General features: G+C 38.4%; 1 protein-coding gene across 3 annotated transcripts in view; it reads left to right on the top strand.

The window, feature by feature from the left end:
* Positions 1-15,770, top strand: part of IBTK (inhibitor of Bruton tyrosine kinase) — a 104,473-nt gene that overhangs the window by 67,352 nt on the left and 21,351 nt on the right. For all 3 annotated transcript variants that reach the window (XR_009463610.1, XM_006275612.4, XM_014596681.3), the window contains exons 21-25: positions 900-1,012; positions 1,582-1,727; positions 2,501-2,664; positions 6,704-6,796; positions 12,217-12,366. Coding sequence is in view for 2 of the 3 variants with exons in the window: in XM_006275612.4 (XP_006275674.1) it covers positions 900-1,012; positions 1,582-1,727; positions 2,501-2,664; positions 6,704-6,796; positions 12,217-12,366 (666 nt within the window). In the remaining variant the exon portion in view is untranslated. The remainder of the gene's footprint in view (positions 1-899; positions 1,013-1,581; positions 1,728-2,500; positions 2,665-6,703; positions 6,797-12,216; positions 12,367-15,770) is intronic.

The raw sequence follows: 15,770 nt of genomic DNA, 5'->3' as shown, positions 1-15,770 counted from the left end.
AGAGCACACTAGTTAGTTCACAGCTGGAAGTCAAAGATGTTGGTGGAACTCAACTGATGGATATCAAATTGAAATATAAAAATAGAGAGATGTAAAGTAAAACCTTTATTTCCTTCAGAAACTGTTTCAATGTCTCTCCAGTTACAGGACAATGTCACAAAGCACCAACAAGGTCCTTTCCTTTTAATCTATCATAATTAAGATGTGGTAAATGGAGATGGCAAAAGACATGTAAGTTCAGTGGAGAGAAGAGTAGGAACGTAATTATGGACCCCGTTGACGAACGGTTTAAACTGCGTAGTGTTGGGGGGAGGAAATCAGTGAAGTGATTTGAAGGGGAAGGGCAGACATAATGAAAATATTTTTAAAACTTTACTAGAAAAGTGTTTTGTTGGATTAGAAAGATGTGTGTGGAGAGAAGTAACAAAAGGAAGAGAAGTAGGTGGTTAGAGGAAAATGAAAGAAGGGCAGGATTTGAGGAGTCTGCTTCTGTATTAATTCTGGAGAAAAATATTCAAATTATTTCTAGTAGTGAGATTGTGTAGTAAAAAGTAATGTGGTTCAGTTTTCAGAAATAAGCTTGAATTTTTGGTTCCAGTTACCACTTGCAGTTATTATTTTACCACCTTTCTTTGCTTGCATTCTGTGCCTTTGGAGTGCCAAATACATTAAAAGCCCATATCTGGTATAACACTTTTGCAGGTGTCAAGAGTGTGAGAGGAAGAGTCTAATCATGATAGAGAAACTTTGTTAGTTTGCCACATGCTTCTGTACAGATGTTTGATGCATGGAATATTGCTGCTCATACTGAGGCCTGATACTATGAAAGATGGGCTTGTTACTTAAAATAAGTTTGCCTTATTTGGAAATACTCACACAATTATCCCCTTTTGTTACAGGGAAGCTCTTCTCAAAAAAGCAAAAACAAAGGCAAAAAAGAAGCCGCGAAGACGGTCAGACAGCTCTGGAGGATACAATCTTTCTGATATAATTCAGAGTCCACCCTCCACAGGTTTCGTGTGCAACATACTTTATCGTCCTTACAAGATTTTTTTGTTTAACACACCTTTTTTGGCAAATAGTCTGTATTTAAAAGATTGTTATTTTTGTTTTTCCTTTTTCAACATGCATTTATCTGAGAGAGTTTGTTTCCAGGTTTAGATTTTGTGGAAAATCCCATTTTATAAAATTAATGGGCATTTTTCCTGTGCAGATGTATACCACTAAGAGACAAGGCTACGAAGCGATTAGTCTATTTTCATTGGCCAAGTTGTGGGAAATAATAAAAAAAAAGTAAAATACTTTCCTTATTAACAAAATAGCTTTAGCTATTGCAACAGTTTGTATAAATCGGGTAGAGAAAAGAGCAGAAAAGAAGCTCTCTTTTTGTTTGTTGTGAGAATGCTTGAAAATAGTTGGTAATTACTTGCAGCTGTTAAACTGCAGTGAGCTAGTCTATTAGACATAAGTCTCATGATTTTTAAATTGTTCAAAATATAAGGTAGCCTTATAGCTTTGCGTGCTGCATTATAAGCCTGTTTATCATGATCTAATATTCCTTCTCCATGTTCTAAATCTTAGGTTTAGTAAAAATGGAGAAAGCTAACTCTGTAGAGTCACTTCAAGAACTAACATCTGATTCTGAAGGTAGTTACGCAGGAATGAGCAGCCCCAGAGACTTGCAGTCCCCTGACTTCATGAAAGGATTTCCAACCGATAAGACTGAGGTTGGGCATTTTTGTTGTTCTTCCTCTTACCCCTGCTTCCACCACGCACACTTTACTTAAGTGTTTAATGCTTCTGTATATCTTTAAAAACAAAACAAAACCCCCCTTTTGTTTGGTGTGTCTTATTGAAAGAGACTTTTCTTAATTACATTTATATGTTAAAAATTTGTAAAGTGTATTTTCCCAGCTATGTTCTGTTTGTATGGCATTACAATAAGAGCTTCTAAACTCCACATTAGAGAACTCTTAGCCTGTTTTTTTCTCTTTTTCAGTTCTCTGTTCTCTTACACTTGCATTGTGTAATTTGTGTCCTGTTTTCATTTCTGAAAAAGAAAGCAACTTCTTAATGAGCAAAATAGAGCTAATTTTCATGGACACTTATTTGTTAAAAAAATCGTTCCTAAATAATCAGGATAAGAGGATAATTATCAAGGCACTCTAAAGAGAAATGAACTTCACAAGCACTGAGATGGATGCATACTTATGTGCACATCAGTCTCAAGTATTAAAGGTTCATTTTAGGCACCTAAATCTTTAAGATAAATATTTTGTTGCTCATCTTACATATTTAGCCTTGTAAAGTCATTCATATCTGGCTTGCATGCGGGGGGGGGAGGGGGAATGTGTGTGTGTGTTGTCCTGTCAGTTTAACTGAAATAAGTAATGCAGATGTAATGAGATGAATTGCTACTGATACTTTCTTTATATATTGTTATTTCAAAGTAGTAAAAAATATTCCAAACTGTTTCAGTGCAATTGTTTTCTTTTTTCAGGTAAAAGACAAAATATGTCGTCAGGGAACAAAAAACCTCCAGCTGAATAAAGAGGTGAAATTAATTGAGGGATCATCAGGACTGAAACAGTCTGTTCCACAATCCATTCCCAGTAATAAAAACATTTCTATTAGCTCTCCCAATTGGGTTGCTACATCTTTCAGGTATAGTAATATATTTATGTTTAATTAGCTAGCAATGCTATATTTCCATTTGGTAAAGATAGTGGATTATTGTTATTCGTGTTTTGTACTCAAGCTAAATAATTAATTGCTTTTACAGGGAGTCTGATGAGATCAATTTAAGACTTAACATGTCTGCGAGATTTCACCTATCTTCTGCAAAATAATTGGTTTTTCTCTTGAAGAATAACAAGCCATTAGTTTACAGGATGTAAACTGTAAACAGGATATCGTGCTGGATTTCTAATTTTTGAAGTGGGTTGCTCTGTAAAGTTTGTTTTATTCCTCCTCATCTTCCTATTAATAAAATACTATTGCATTCTGTTGGTCCATCACAGCAGTGGCTTTTTCAGTATTGTTGTAGCAATTGGAGGTCATTTCGTTTTACTTTGTTTAAAGGGGTGCTTTACAGATTTGAAGCTTACTGATTTATAAGCTGCTCAAGATCAAATTTGGTAGCCTCAATTGATAAAGCAATCAAAATGTTTTAGTATTTGTCTGTGTAGATACTTCAGTAAATGTCAGGCAGAAGGTAGGGCAGACTGGCACCACAGAGATGAACTGGTTCAAATGGGGGCTTTCATAGGCAACAACCTACTTTGGATACCAGCAGTAGGTTGTTAACTAGGAAATTTTATGCCTTTCTGAACTGCCAGTGTCTGTTGGGACACGGGCAGAACATCTCTAATCACCACGCTTTTCTTTTTGTTGGTGGCTGCAAGACAGAACTGCAAATTCTATCTTCATCCTTGTAGCTTTCTTAAAATAAGATTACAGTATCACCAGTTGGTTATTACTTGTAGGTTACATAAGCAATAAATTGCTTACGTAGCTGTGATGGTCCAGGAAATGTACCATATTTACCTGAATACACAATCTCAAGGCTAGCCTGAATGTTTGGCCCATCAGATTACTGGTAGGCATGGGCATAAAATTTACAGTAATCGATTTATTTATTTTCAACCAGGGAGCTGCGGCACCCTGGGTACCTTGAGATCCCTTCAAGGGTACCATTGGGTGCCACATTTGTACTGTTAGGTATGCAAACATAATAAACCCAGAGATTTCAGAGAGGATTACATAGTATCAAAGACATTCTGATCTGTTGTGGTCTTTATTTTTTGGTTCCTTGCAACAGAAAAAATGCTCTATTTTTTTTTCCATAGACAGAAAAGTGTAAACCAAGAGTTGGTATTTTCTGTGGGGTACCTTTAGTCTAATGAGGGGTACTTTGAGCCTAAAAAGGTTGACAACCACTGCTCTAGTGGAAGCATGAAGCTGAAGACAGTCACCATCCTTATTCTGTATGATGGTTACTGCAGTATCAGGAGTAAGGTGAATCTCTGGTACCTCCACTACTGCCAAACCACTCCATTATTTCATAGGTTTCATAGACATTCGGGCTGGAAGGGACCCCAGAGGATCATCGAGTCCAGCCCCCCACCCCAGGGGGAGGAAGTCAGCAGGGATCATAGGATCCCAGCAAGATAAGCATCCAAATGTGTCCTGAAGGCGTTCAAAGTAAGTGCTTGAACTACCTCCAGCGGCAGTCTTTCATCTGTAGTGCTAACCAGCGTAGCACTGCTGAACCTTTAAGCATGCTGCAGGTTTTTCCTCCCAAAGTGGAGATCCTTGCATTTGGTGTTGAACACCATCAGGTTCTCATCCGCCCATGTCATTAGCCTGTCAAGATCTGCCTGGATCACCCTCCTATCTTTAGCTGTGGATGCTTTTCCCCAGAGTTTGGTGTGGTCAGCAAACTTGGCCAATCTGCTTCTGATACCAATGTCCACATCATTGATGAAGATGTTAAACAATATAGGCCCTAGGAAAGAGGCTTGAGGGACCCCACTGGTGACCGCGCACCAATATGATTGGTTTCCGTCAACCACCACCCTCTGGGTCCTGCCGCAGAGCCAATTCCCCAGCCAGCAGATCGTGGTGAGGTCAAGGCCGCAGTTAGCCAGTTTTGCCAAGAGGTGATCATGGGATACCAGATCGAAGGCTTTTTTGAAGTCAAGATATACGACATCAATCTCTTTTCCCTTGTCCAGGTGATAGGTCACCTGGTCGTAAAAGGAAATGAGACTGGTCAAGCAAAACCTACCTGCAACAAACCCATGCTGGGTATTCCTCAGGGTATTGCTGTCAGCTAGTCTGTTAAGGATGGCCTCTTTGATAATCTTTTTCAAGATCTTCCCCAGGATAGAGGTCAGGCTGATGGGCCTGTAGTTTGCCGGATCTACTTTCCTCCCTTTCTTGAAGATAGGCACGGCATTGGCCTTCTTACAGTCTTTGGGCACTTCACCAGAGCGCCATGAGTTCTCAAGATCCATGCCAGGGGCTGAGCTATGACGCTCGCCTGCTCCTTGAGTTGAGTACCCTGGGGTGTAAAACGTCAGGGCTGGCTGACTTGAAGGTGTCCAGCCTGTCAAGGTGTTCCCTTACAAGGTCAGCTTCGATGGAGGGCAAGGAATCTCCCTCACCTGGGCCTCCCTGTCCTGCAGTGGGCAGGGTTGTCCCATGGGACTGGTGAAAAACTGACGCAAAGTACCCATTAAGCAAGTTTGCTTTTTCCTGGGCATCGGTTGTCAGTTGTCCTATCTGGTTTAGCAGGGGTCCAGTGTTGCCTTTGCTTTTTCTCCTGCTCCCCACATATCTAAAAAAGTACTTTTTATTGTCCTTGATATTTGTAGCTAGCTGAAGTTCCATTGCAGCCTTTCCTGGTTTTATTCCTCACAGTTCTTTTGTAGGCATAAAACCCAATCATAGAAGTTAGTGTTTCATTTACCAGATGAATAGGGTTTTAGATATGGGGGATTCTGTCATAAGTTTCTCTAATAGCTTCTGCTGCATGTTGAGAAATACTTTCCTCTGTGAGAATGAATGCAACATTACAGGTGATGATTATTCCCAAATCCCAGCTTTATCAATTTAGGTAACTTGGCATTAAGGATACATTTCAAAGCAATCCAAGCTTGTTAAAGTACCCAAGCAAGCTTGTTTTGGTAATGTCACAATTGTACTTATGTGACCCTAAGGTGTTTGATGTCTTTGATACCAGATTCTTGAAGTAATTTTAAGACATTATTTCTTCACACTTTTTCTCTTGCATGACTTCACTACAGAGTGGACTTTAAGATTTGCTTGGGTATGGTAAATGTATGTTTTTTTAGGTTAATATGTTAGACTTATTGAATAATAACATTGATTATGAATTCCTGGGTTTGTATTGATACATAATCATGCTTCTGTCTTAACTTATCTTTCTGTTTTAGAATAACAATAGATGTAAAAAAATCTGTATATTCCTTGTTCATAATTCTTAAGATATGTTACCTATCAGACAGTATTTCATATGACTTGAGGACATGCTATCAATCTAAGTTGCCTTTTAAAATTTTAGGTTTTTATGAGCAGTTTCATGGTGACATCAAAGCACATGCCATTTAGATTTACAGTTGCTCTTGTATTTCCAGTGCACTAAAAAGCAAGTGGAAATGCTAATTTTGAAGCTTTTACTTATAAATTAAATAATTTCCTTGTAAGTTTTGAGGATTGCTTTACTGTATTTCAGGTGCTATAACTAGAAAGTTTGGATGCTCTGCATTTTTCTAACACAAAAGCGAGGCTGAATATTTGCTACAGCTCTAGATTGGAATCTGTTCTTAGCTATGGATTAGTGACTAGTGTCTTCATAATACTTCCTTAGCTAGCTGACAACTGAATAAGTATCCTAGCTTTAAATATCTGATGTACAGTATCTTTTTTTTTTATAGCAGAGGTCACATCTTTTGTTTCATAATGCAGTGAAATGTATTTCAAGTATTGTGTGTGTAAGCAAAGGTTTTTTGTCAGAAACATTTTATTTGAGGTTTTCCATAATTGAGGAAGCAGACATAAATTATACATCCGGTTACCAATCTTCTATATGATTTAGAAGGTTTCAGTGAAGGTTGGAAACAGTGGAATGCAAGTAAAAATGAATGCTTTGAAAGGTAACTTTTCATTTTTCATTTAGTCCTGCCAGTCCTCCTGCTATGGATCTAAGAACCATCATGGAAATTGAAGAGAATATGCAGAAGTGTGGAACTATGCCAAAGACAAATGCAGGGTTGGTAAAAAACCAAAATCTATAAAAGAAAGATATGATAAAATAGACCATTATGAACTCACTTAGTGGTTCAGACAGTTTAGGATTTAAAAGAAGAAAAAACTGTCCTTGCATTTGCATAGCTTTGTTTACTTCATTCACTATGAGATTTCTCTATGAGTATTTAAAATTTACCTCTGCATCTTGTTCTGACTCTACTCAACCAGCTGGTACAGAATCATGCATGGACACACAGAAGGGCAAGTAGCACTCTCTCTGGAAACAGTTTGGGACTAAACCCACATTTCTCAGCTGAGCAGGTCACACTTCCCAAGAGCAGAGGTGGGAGGGCTATCATAAAAGGCAGCTCAGGAAGTGACCAAGAAGGTATTAAAATGTTATCACAATCTAAGTGAAAGAAGTGTCACACCCACACTCCTCATAAAACCATTCCCTTGAAGATCAGGAATTCTGTCATGCATGCACAAATTATGTAATAACAAATTATGCATGATGATAAACCTTTTTATTTTTTTTAAATAATAAATTATAATGGAATTGTGAACATTTCTGACTTCAGATAAGGGGTTACTCATCTGAAATGGTTGAACAGCAGTAGATTAAGTTTAGGATGAGAAACCAAATACTAAGAGAGGAAATAATATATTTATTAAAAAACAGATTGTTATATACATTATATTTATTGTAATGTTGTGATTCAGCAGGCAGTTAATGCTAGTAGTAGATATTCTAGTTGTGAATACACTGCATGATACAATCACAGTAGGTGTAAGTGATTAGCAAATCACAAAAAAACCCAAGAACTTTTGTTAAGCACTTTGACTTCCACTACAAAAGTGGTTAGTCACCATTTCAGAATGAAATAAATAGTGGCTAACTGGTTTTAGTTTGGATTTGTCTCCTCCTCCTACATTGGCTACTGTAAATGTCAAGCTGTAAGCAGTGAAACTCTTGACACTTCTGGCATCAGATGCAGAATCTTGTGAAGAGCAGTATCTATTGGGACCACTTTCCCATTTAACATGAAGGTTTTTGAAAGTAGCTTAGTTGCCCTTCGTTTTCTTTTTAACGGCAGAAGGTATAGCAAGCTTGGATTGTATTCAGTGTCCTTATTGGCTTTTCCTTATCTGTTTTAAGGCTTTTTTTTAGTTACCAGCTTTCTTCTCCAAGGCAAGGAAAAATACACTAATATTGGCATCCCTCAGATCTACGGAGTATGGGAGATTCGTGTCGCATACTGCTGCTCACACGCGTTAACAAAGTTTTTGGCACTGACTTGAAAGATCAGCTCTTGAACAATATCCAGGTCCTGCTGACTAAGCCTGGCACTTCAGTTCTAGCCCAGGGGGGGCCAGCCTTTTTGTCAGGTGTATCACAAATTAGCCCCACACCTTGTCACTCCAGTCCCCTTCCCCTGTCAATCTGCTGCTCTGCTTTTTGCTGTCTGTCCTATCTGCCACTGTTCTGCCTGTCTCCTCCTAGTCTGCTGTGTGACACACATGGAGGCTGCTTGGACCAGTTGTGGCATATGTGCCACAGGTTGGCCACCCCTGCTATAGCTCCAGTGACATGGCATCAGAGTTCTTAACTGAGTCTGGTTTGACTTAATGTGGCACCAGAGATCTTGCATAGTTCGTGTTGATGAGCTATGTGCTTAAATTAACCTGGTTGCCAGTACTGGCACTGCTGTCTAGGTCATTAGCTGAGCCTGGTGGTGAGAATCGTGAGCAAGTTAGGACATCTTATTGTTCTAATGACTCATTTGCTTTTCAAGTTCTTGGCCCACAGTGTCCTTTGTTTTCACCAGTGCCAAGGATGTGACACTGTTTTTTATAGATCTGCCAGTTTAAATGCCTCTGTACCAAATTCACTTAAAAACAAAATCTCCTAATCTGTCTGAGTTAAATTACTTCAATGCCAAGGATTCAGCGTTGTTTACAGTCTGCCCTAATATTTGCCAGTGGGGGTCATGGGATCTTCATGTCTTAATTTTATGATTAAGTACATATTGGCAGAGCCCTGGAGTTTCCAGGCAATAGCATGATATGGGAGTGAATCTGGAAGAGAGAAGTGGCAACCAGTCATGAGACCTCTACAGCAAGTATCTCTTTCAGTCATTGGCCTTCTTGTGTTGTATTTCTGATACACTTCAGCCTGTGAATGTATTCTTCTGTACTGAAGGCAAATGGGTAGGGAGAGGGGAAGAAAACTTCTCTGGGCTCATTGTTTTGTAAATTTTACCAGGCTGTTGCCTTCAGTGAAGATAGTTAATATGCCAGTTTGAATTTACCAATAGAGGATAGTAGTTACTTGATATGGTTCATGTTCAGTTTCTTGGCTGCACAACAGATTGCATTTTTTTTCTTTGCCTCATTCTCTCAGGACTTCCCTGATTACAAGAAGGAACCTTGGGAAACTTCCTACTTCCCATGAGAAAGTTTCAGTAGAAAGCTTGTGGCAAGGAATGAATGAGAAACAAAATTGATTTGGCCTCAGTTGTATCATGGCAGGCATGCTTGCATATAGATTTGGGCCACAGAAAAAGATTTACCTGAACACTTTTTTCTTGCATAAAATAACTATGCAATGAACTTTGCATAAAGTTTGAGGTTTCTATTGGGGATTATTAACAAATATACAGCTCCTTTAGGGTGTTAGTTACAAGTGGCATAGAGGTAGGCCTTTCAAGGTACTTCAAAAGGAAAAATTTCCTGATCTCATTTACCATTTCTAATACTGCATTTATTTGTATACTACACACAGTTTCGGCCCCCAAAATCAGCCCTTCAGAACTGGAGTGCATGCCTTAAGTTGGGAAGATGATTTTTTTTTTCTTCACTGGAATTCAAGCAGGGAAGAATAAAGGGATGCAGACCCTGTGCTCTGATGTCTGCTAAGCTGGCTGCTACTTCTCTCTGGTTCCAGCAAGCAGAAGGGGCAGAGTCCTTTGGTAAGCCTCTCACAGCCACAAATAGTTATTGGCTGAGCACTGTACCTCAGGCCTGAAGCAGCAAGTGAGCAGCTGTATGCACCCACTATCTTGACGAGGCTTGTGGTATGGAAGCAACACTTATTTACAGGAATGTATGTAAAGAAGCTCCCCATACAAGGCCCAACTGTGGCAGAGGTGTACGAAAGTTGAGCTGTCACGAGTCTGTTCCATCTGATACCTGAATCTCTTTTGCTGTGAAATAAGAGTGATTTTGTAAAATTCCTAGGACATGTCAGACTTGCATGTATATAGGCAACCGTCAATCCTCTGGATCATGGTATACACATAGGTCTAGTCAGATGTCTGATGAATCGACTTGTGGCTGACAAGGCCAATTCAAGAGCGACACAGCTTGTTATAAGTTTCACAGATTCATGTTGTCTGATTTTGAAGTAAAAAATTACAAGCTGCTTTCTTCTTTTTTGCTTTGCTTCCGTCCTCTGGATCAAAGCTGCTTCATGTTAAGCTGCACCCAGTGCCAGATGTTCCCTCCAGATTGGATAGGATTCTGCATGCTTCTCCCAGCTTTCTATGTTGATGTTGAACAACTTTTATTATTTTTGAACACAATGTGGTACCACCATAAAGGGCAACTTTGCTTTCTAGAGTACTCTCAAATCTCACTGTACAAAATATTCTTGGGGGTATGGTCTTCTCCCATTCTCTTGGCATGACTGATCCATCACAACCTCCTCTTCTTGATAGTGGTTTCTAAATGTGTCAGTCCTGTGTACTCCAATATCTCTGTTTGGTATTCTGTCTTTCCACTTTATTTTCAGGATCTTATGTAAACATCTAACGTGGAAGCTGTTCAGTCTGTTGATGTGCCTAGCATATGTAGTCTACGTTTCTGAACCATAAAGCAGGGATAAAAGCACACAAGTCTTGTAGATTCTCATAATCACTTTAGCTGATAGTTTGCTGTTATTCCATGCATATTTCTGTAATAGCCCAAAATTCTTAGTTGCTTCTCTGATTCTGTTAGTTCAGTCTGCAGGTCAAGATTCCTGCTGATCATAATACTGAAGTAGCAAAAACTGTCAATGATGCAAAGAGATATATCCTCCAGAGTGATGTCAGGTATTGTTTTTTTCATCCTTTGGTCTTTTTGAGCTGAAGCTCTTGCATGATTCAGAAAATCTGTCCAAGAGATTTGGCAGGGAAGATGCACTGTGGGCAGCCAAAGCCATATCACTCTCAAACAGGAAGTCTCTCAGAACCTGTTTTTACCTTGGTTTTTTTCTCTACACCTTGTAATGTTGAACAAGCCTCCATCTAGTCTGGTTTGAAGATAAATGCCATCATTGCTGTCCCTGAATGCATGAAGAATCGGGAATGAAAAGTAGATGTTAAAAAGCATTGGGTCTAAGGCTCATCTTTGCTTCACCCTGTTGTTGATGTCAAAGGCATTTGATTCTGTTTTTGTACACTACAGTTGCCTTCATACCTTGATGTAATGAGCAAATGACGTTCAGCAGTTTGAGGGGACAACTCAGTTCCTTCAGAACGGTTAGAAGGCCCTGTCTGTTGACTGTATCAAAGGCCTTTGTCAGATTGATGAAGACTATGTACAGTGGTATTTGTTTTTCTCTATACTTTTGCAGACTTGCACGTACACATATAGATCATGCCCTGTAAACAAGGCAATTGTTTGTCTGTGGTTTTGACCAAGTGGCTGGTGAGATGCAAACCAGAAAGTTGATTATCCATAAGCCAGTGTTCCTGTGGAAAGATATGGTCCTATGTTTTTCCTTGTTATAACTGAGTCAGCAATCCACCTCTGACTTTATCCTTCAGGCCACTAATTTTTACCTGCACTGCTTTCTCATACATAGCCATTCACCAAGTATGCAGTCACCTGTATCCAGCTGTACTAGCCTGAAGTGCTAAGCACTTGATGCTTTATAGATTCTTGGACAATGTTTTGTATGGGTCTAGATGTTCTTTACACAACCTCACTCCTCTGATTTGGTTAGGAAATGTTGATGTTCCTTTTTACAGTGTTTAGCTGGAACTTTCCAGTTCTGCAGGGATGCACTGATTTCTGTTGTACAAGTGGGAATATACAGAGGCCACTTGGAAGAAAGAGTGTGCCTGCAAATGGCTCCGTGTTGCTTCTGCACATTCACACTTCCCACCCATGCTTTCAGCTTCTTTGGACTTATGAGTTTTAGATCCCAAACATCCTCAACTATAAAAGAATATGAGATGCAGTTGAGGCACTCCTTAATTTTATGCTGTTGAGATACCCCTACAGGGCAAGAGGAAAGGTGTCTTCAAAGGTACTGCTTTTCAGATGATTCTATAGCAATAGCTTTCAAATAAAGCAAAAGCATTAATTAAATAAGTTACTAGCCTGAAACTTTAATCAACATTTTAAAACAATAAATCAGTTGAGCCTTTTCTCTTTACTGTCATTAATTTATAGTAAACTGGCTTCTCATGGAATCAGGCTGTCTCAGAAGCAAAGAAAAATGATTGCCATGGCTGCAAAGGATACTAGTTCAGTAACAAACAACTTGGAGAGGACTCCAATTGCAGCTGCACCACTGACGCCTACAAAAGCAGGGAATGTATGGTATGTTATGTAGTTTCAAATACTTGTTGTGCATCGTTTCAGTTATGTGGGGTTTTTTTATGTTTTAAATGATGAATGCTCAGTTCAGTGCTCTTGTAAAGGAACAAGGTTTTTGTCATGGATTTTGTGTTCCGGTCACTTACACAGGAAACCTATGAATGGTGGTTGTCCTTTAGTACTCTTATATTGCAGTAGTGCCATTGGACTGGGTCCAACTGTGTGTATGGCACATAATTTAAGTACAGGTAAAAGTACTGAAGGTCGGTAGCTGATTAAAGAGGACGGGGATGGAAAATAAATTCAAAAGTTTGGCCAGAAACAAGTCTCTAAAGGCCGGCAGGGCATGGGGGGTGAAGGAAAGATGGTTTGGTAATGGTTTAGTAGAGAGGTAGGAACTTGACTGGAGTCCAGTGGAGGTTAAAATGGAATTTGGGAGAAGAATAACTTAACAGAATAGATGGCAAGGACTTTGGATATGGCAGGACATGAACTAATACAAAAAAAAGGTGGGGAGGACGGCAATGCTGGGACTTCTTATGATGAAAGAGATTACTATGAACGCTTTTTGAGATGTTATGATATTGTAATTATAATGCTATAGAACAATAGCACTAGTTCATTTTGTGTGTGCACAGTTTGATATAGCTGTGTATAATTCAAAAATTGGTTTCTGACCTGCTCAGAGAATTAAAATGATGATTGAATTATGATGAAAACCAAAAGCTCAAAACAAATTAGCTCACAATATTGGCTGTAGCTGATGGTGGGTGAAACACCAAGAAGCTTTTGCTCTGGGTGAACTTTTCTCGACATGTTTGGCAGGCGCAGCAGGCTCTTTCCAGAGCTTAGTTGTTTGTTTCTCAGATTAATAGAAAATAGAGCATTTTTAAAATTGAAATGGCATAATTTTAAATTCCTACCCATGTTCTAAACTTTGGACAGTTTTCTCCTTTTTAAAAATCAGGGTAGTCTATCTTGAATACAAATTTAAGAATTTAAATCTGTGTTTATATCAGTTTGACAGTTGCATTTTAAAAATACAGGCTTTCCTTATTTCATCCCCCCTGGGTTTTTTTCTCCTTTTCCTCCTTTTTTTCCCCAGCATTCCTTTGGGCTTTTCTCCTTGGACCACCCATCATTTCTTAGTTATTCTTGCTGGTTTAGGTCATAGGTGCGGGGAGGGGGGGGGGGGGGGGCGGGGTTCACTGATCTCTCTCTCTCTCTCTCTCTCTCTCTCTCTCACTTTTCTGTGAGGCTTTGTTAAGAGTCTGTGCAGGTACAGCTATTTTGACCAGGGTTTGAAGAAAAAAATTAATACATGAGCTAGAAGTCATTCTGGGCTGATTGCTGAACCCAGGGAGCAGAAGCCCTTTCTTGAGACTTTTTTCAGCATTGAGTAGAAGATATCTTGTATATTGCTGTTGCTTCTCTATGGCGTCTGCTGTCCGCAAGTGATTTTGTCTTATGGCAGCCCAAATTTGATTGATATAAAAAGGGTCAGCATATTCAGAGGTTCACATATTCTGTTAGTAGTATACTATTATCTTTTTGGGTTAAAGGTCTCATTAGTACTTGCAGGGATTTTCTAGGACAAAATCTATGTTAAATGGAGCTAAGGTTCAGATTACATATCAGTAATTTGAAGAAGAAATCACAGCAGGATGTTATGATTATCCCAAAACTGAGCATTACAAACAGGTAATCAGTTGTTAAAATTAACATTTTTGGGTTTCTTTTAAGGTATAGGCAAGTCCCTAGTTATAACACAAGAACGAGCTCATCTCTATTCCCTTTTGACTTTCTGTGTTAACCATATGCTTATGGTTAAAGCACTCCAATGTTTGTGGTCCTCAAAAAAATCATCATTTTAATCTAATCAAGGGTTGCAAATGTTAAATGCCCTGGAAGTGTTGTCTTTAAGTGCTCTGGAGTACCTTTTCAGGCACTGATTCTCAAAGCTAGCTTGTGGTTGTGGAACCATAACAATTGGGTCAAAGAATCTACCAGTGAAAACTCTTGATAGTATCCTTCATATTACTGATTTTTTTTATAACCAGTAGAATCATTGTATATAATATAGCCGTGGAAAGGGTTTTGACTAGCCCCTAACAACTATGAAACGTATCCCAAAGACCACTGTTTTGAGAGCTGTTGACTTGACTTTGTAAACTAAAGCAATTACTACAGTAATCCAGGGATCCGGTTTTCTCTGCTAAAAAATAATCCCCAATTTTTGGGTTAAAAAAGTAACCCCAAATTCACATTTTTCCATGATTAAAATGAAATGCCTCTAATACACAGATGTGTATATATAGTGGTGTTTCATTTTGATCACAGAAAAATGTGGATTTTGGGGTTATTTTTTTTAACCTGAAAATTGGAGATCCTTTTTATTGGAGAGAACAAGGATGCCAGGTAATTATTAACCCTTTATTACATTTTTTTTTCAAATGTAGCTTGTGCACAAAATATTTCAGTGAATATGAAGAATCTATTTAGTTGATGCTCCTCTGAAAAATATACTGTATTTCTTAATTTTTAATTAAAAAACAAAATGTGTTGTCCCAACAAAAAAAACTAACTTATTTTCATTGAAAATTCTTTATGTACATTGAATAAGTGCCATAATTTTTGACAGGAGAAACTATATTTTTCATGTATAAGGAAAAAAGTATAAGTTACTATTTAAGTTCAAGCTGGAACTCATTTTGAACCCTGGTGTGTAAATGGTGCCTCCATGGAAGTTGTACTGTTACAGTTTCTATTATCTGGTTTATAGAACTTTAATATTAAACTTAAGAATCTCTAAAACTAAAAGTATTTAAGGATGCTGGAATAAATTCTAAGCTCTGATTAAACAATGCTTTGAAAATATTTTTATGGAATTATGCAAGATGACCAATCTTAAGTGAAAAGGCCAGTGCATCTTCTGCTGAAGGTTAGAGTTCTGATTTAATTTTCTTGTGGTAACAAATGCCTATAAATTTTCCTACAATATTCCTCTGGCTGCTAAGATGGAAAATGGCAATAGCCCAAGATTTAAGGCAACAAGTCGGTGAGAAATCTGTAGCTGTTTCAGATAATATCTAGCTGCTGAAAAGGGAAATTATATTTTATTTACCGAAGTTTAAACTGCCTCAGGCAAGGTTTGTACTAGTTTGTTTTATTATATTCACAGATCCAATCCTACGTTGTCTAGTTTAGTTATATGAAAGAATACAACAGTAAACCTTGGGTGCATCACTTATCCATGTGGTATTACAGCAAACTTCTGATCTGTGGACTTTTAGAATTCATCTGGCAGCAAACTGTGCTTTCCATGCATGCAGTATGTTGAGAGTTAGGACTTTTTTGTGTTCCAGTGAAATGAAATACTTATCATGGAAATTCAGCAGCTTTACTGG

This window comes from Alligator mississippiensis, chromosome 1, assembly GCF_030867095.1.
Source record: "Alligator mississippiensis isolate rAllMis1 chromosome 1, rAllMis1, whole genome shotgun sequence".
Taxonomy (NCBI): Eukaryota; Metazoa; Chordata; order Crocodylia; family Alligatoridae; genus Alligator; species Alligator mississippiensis.
This window is presented reverse-complemented; position numbering and strand designations above follow the sequence as displayed.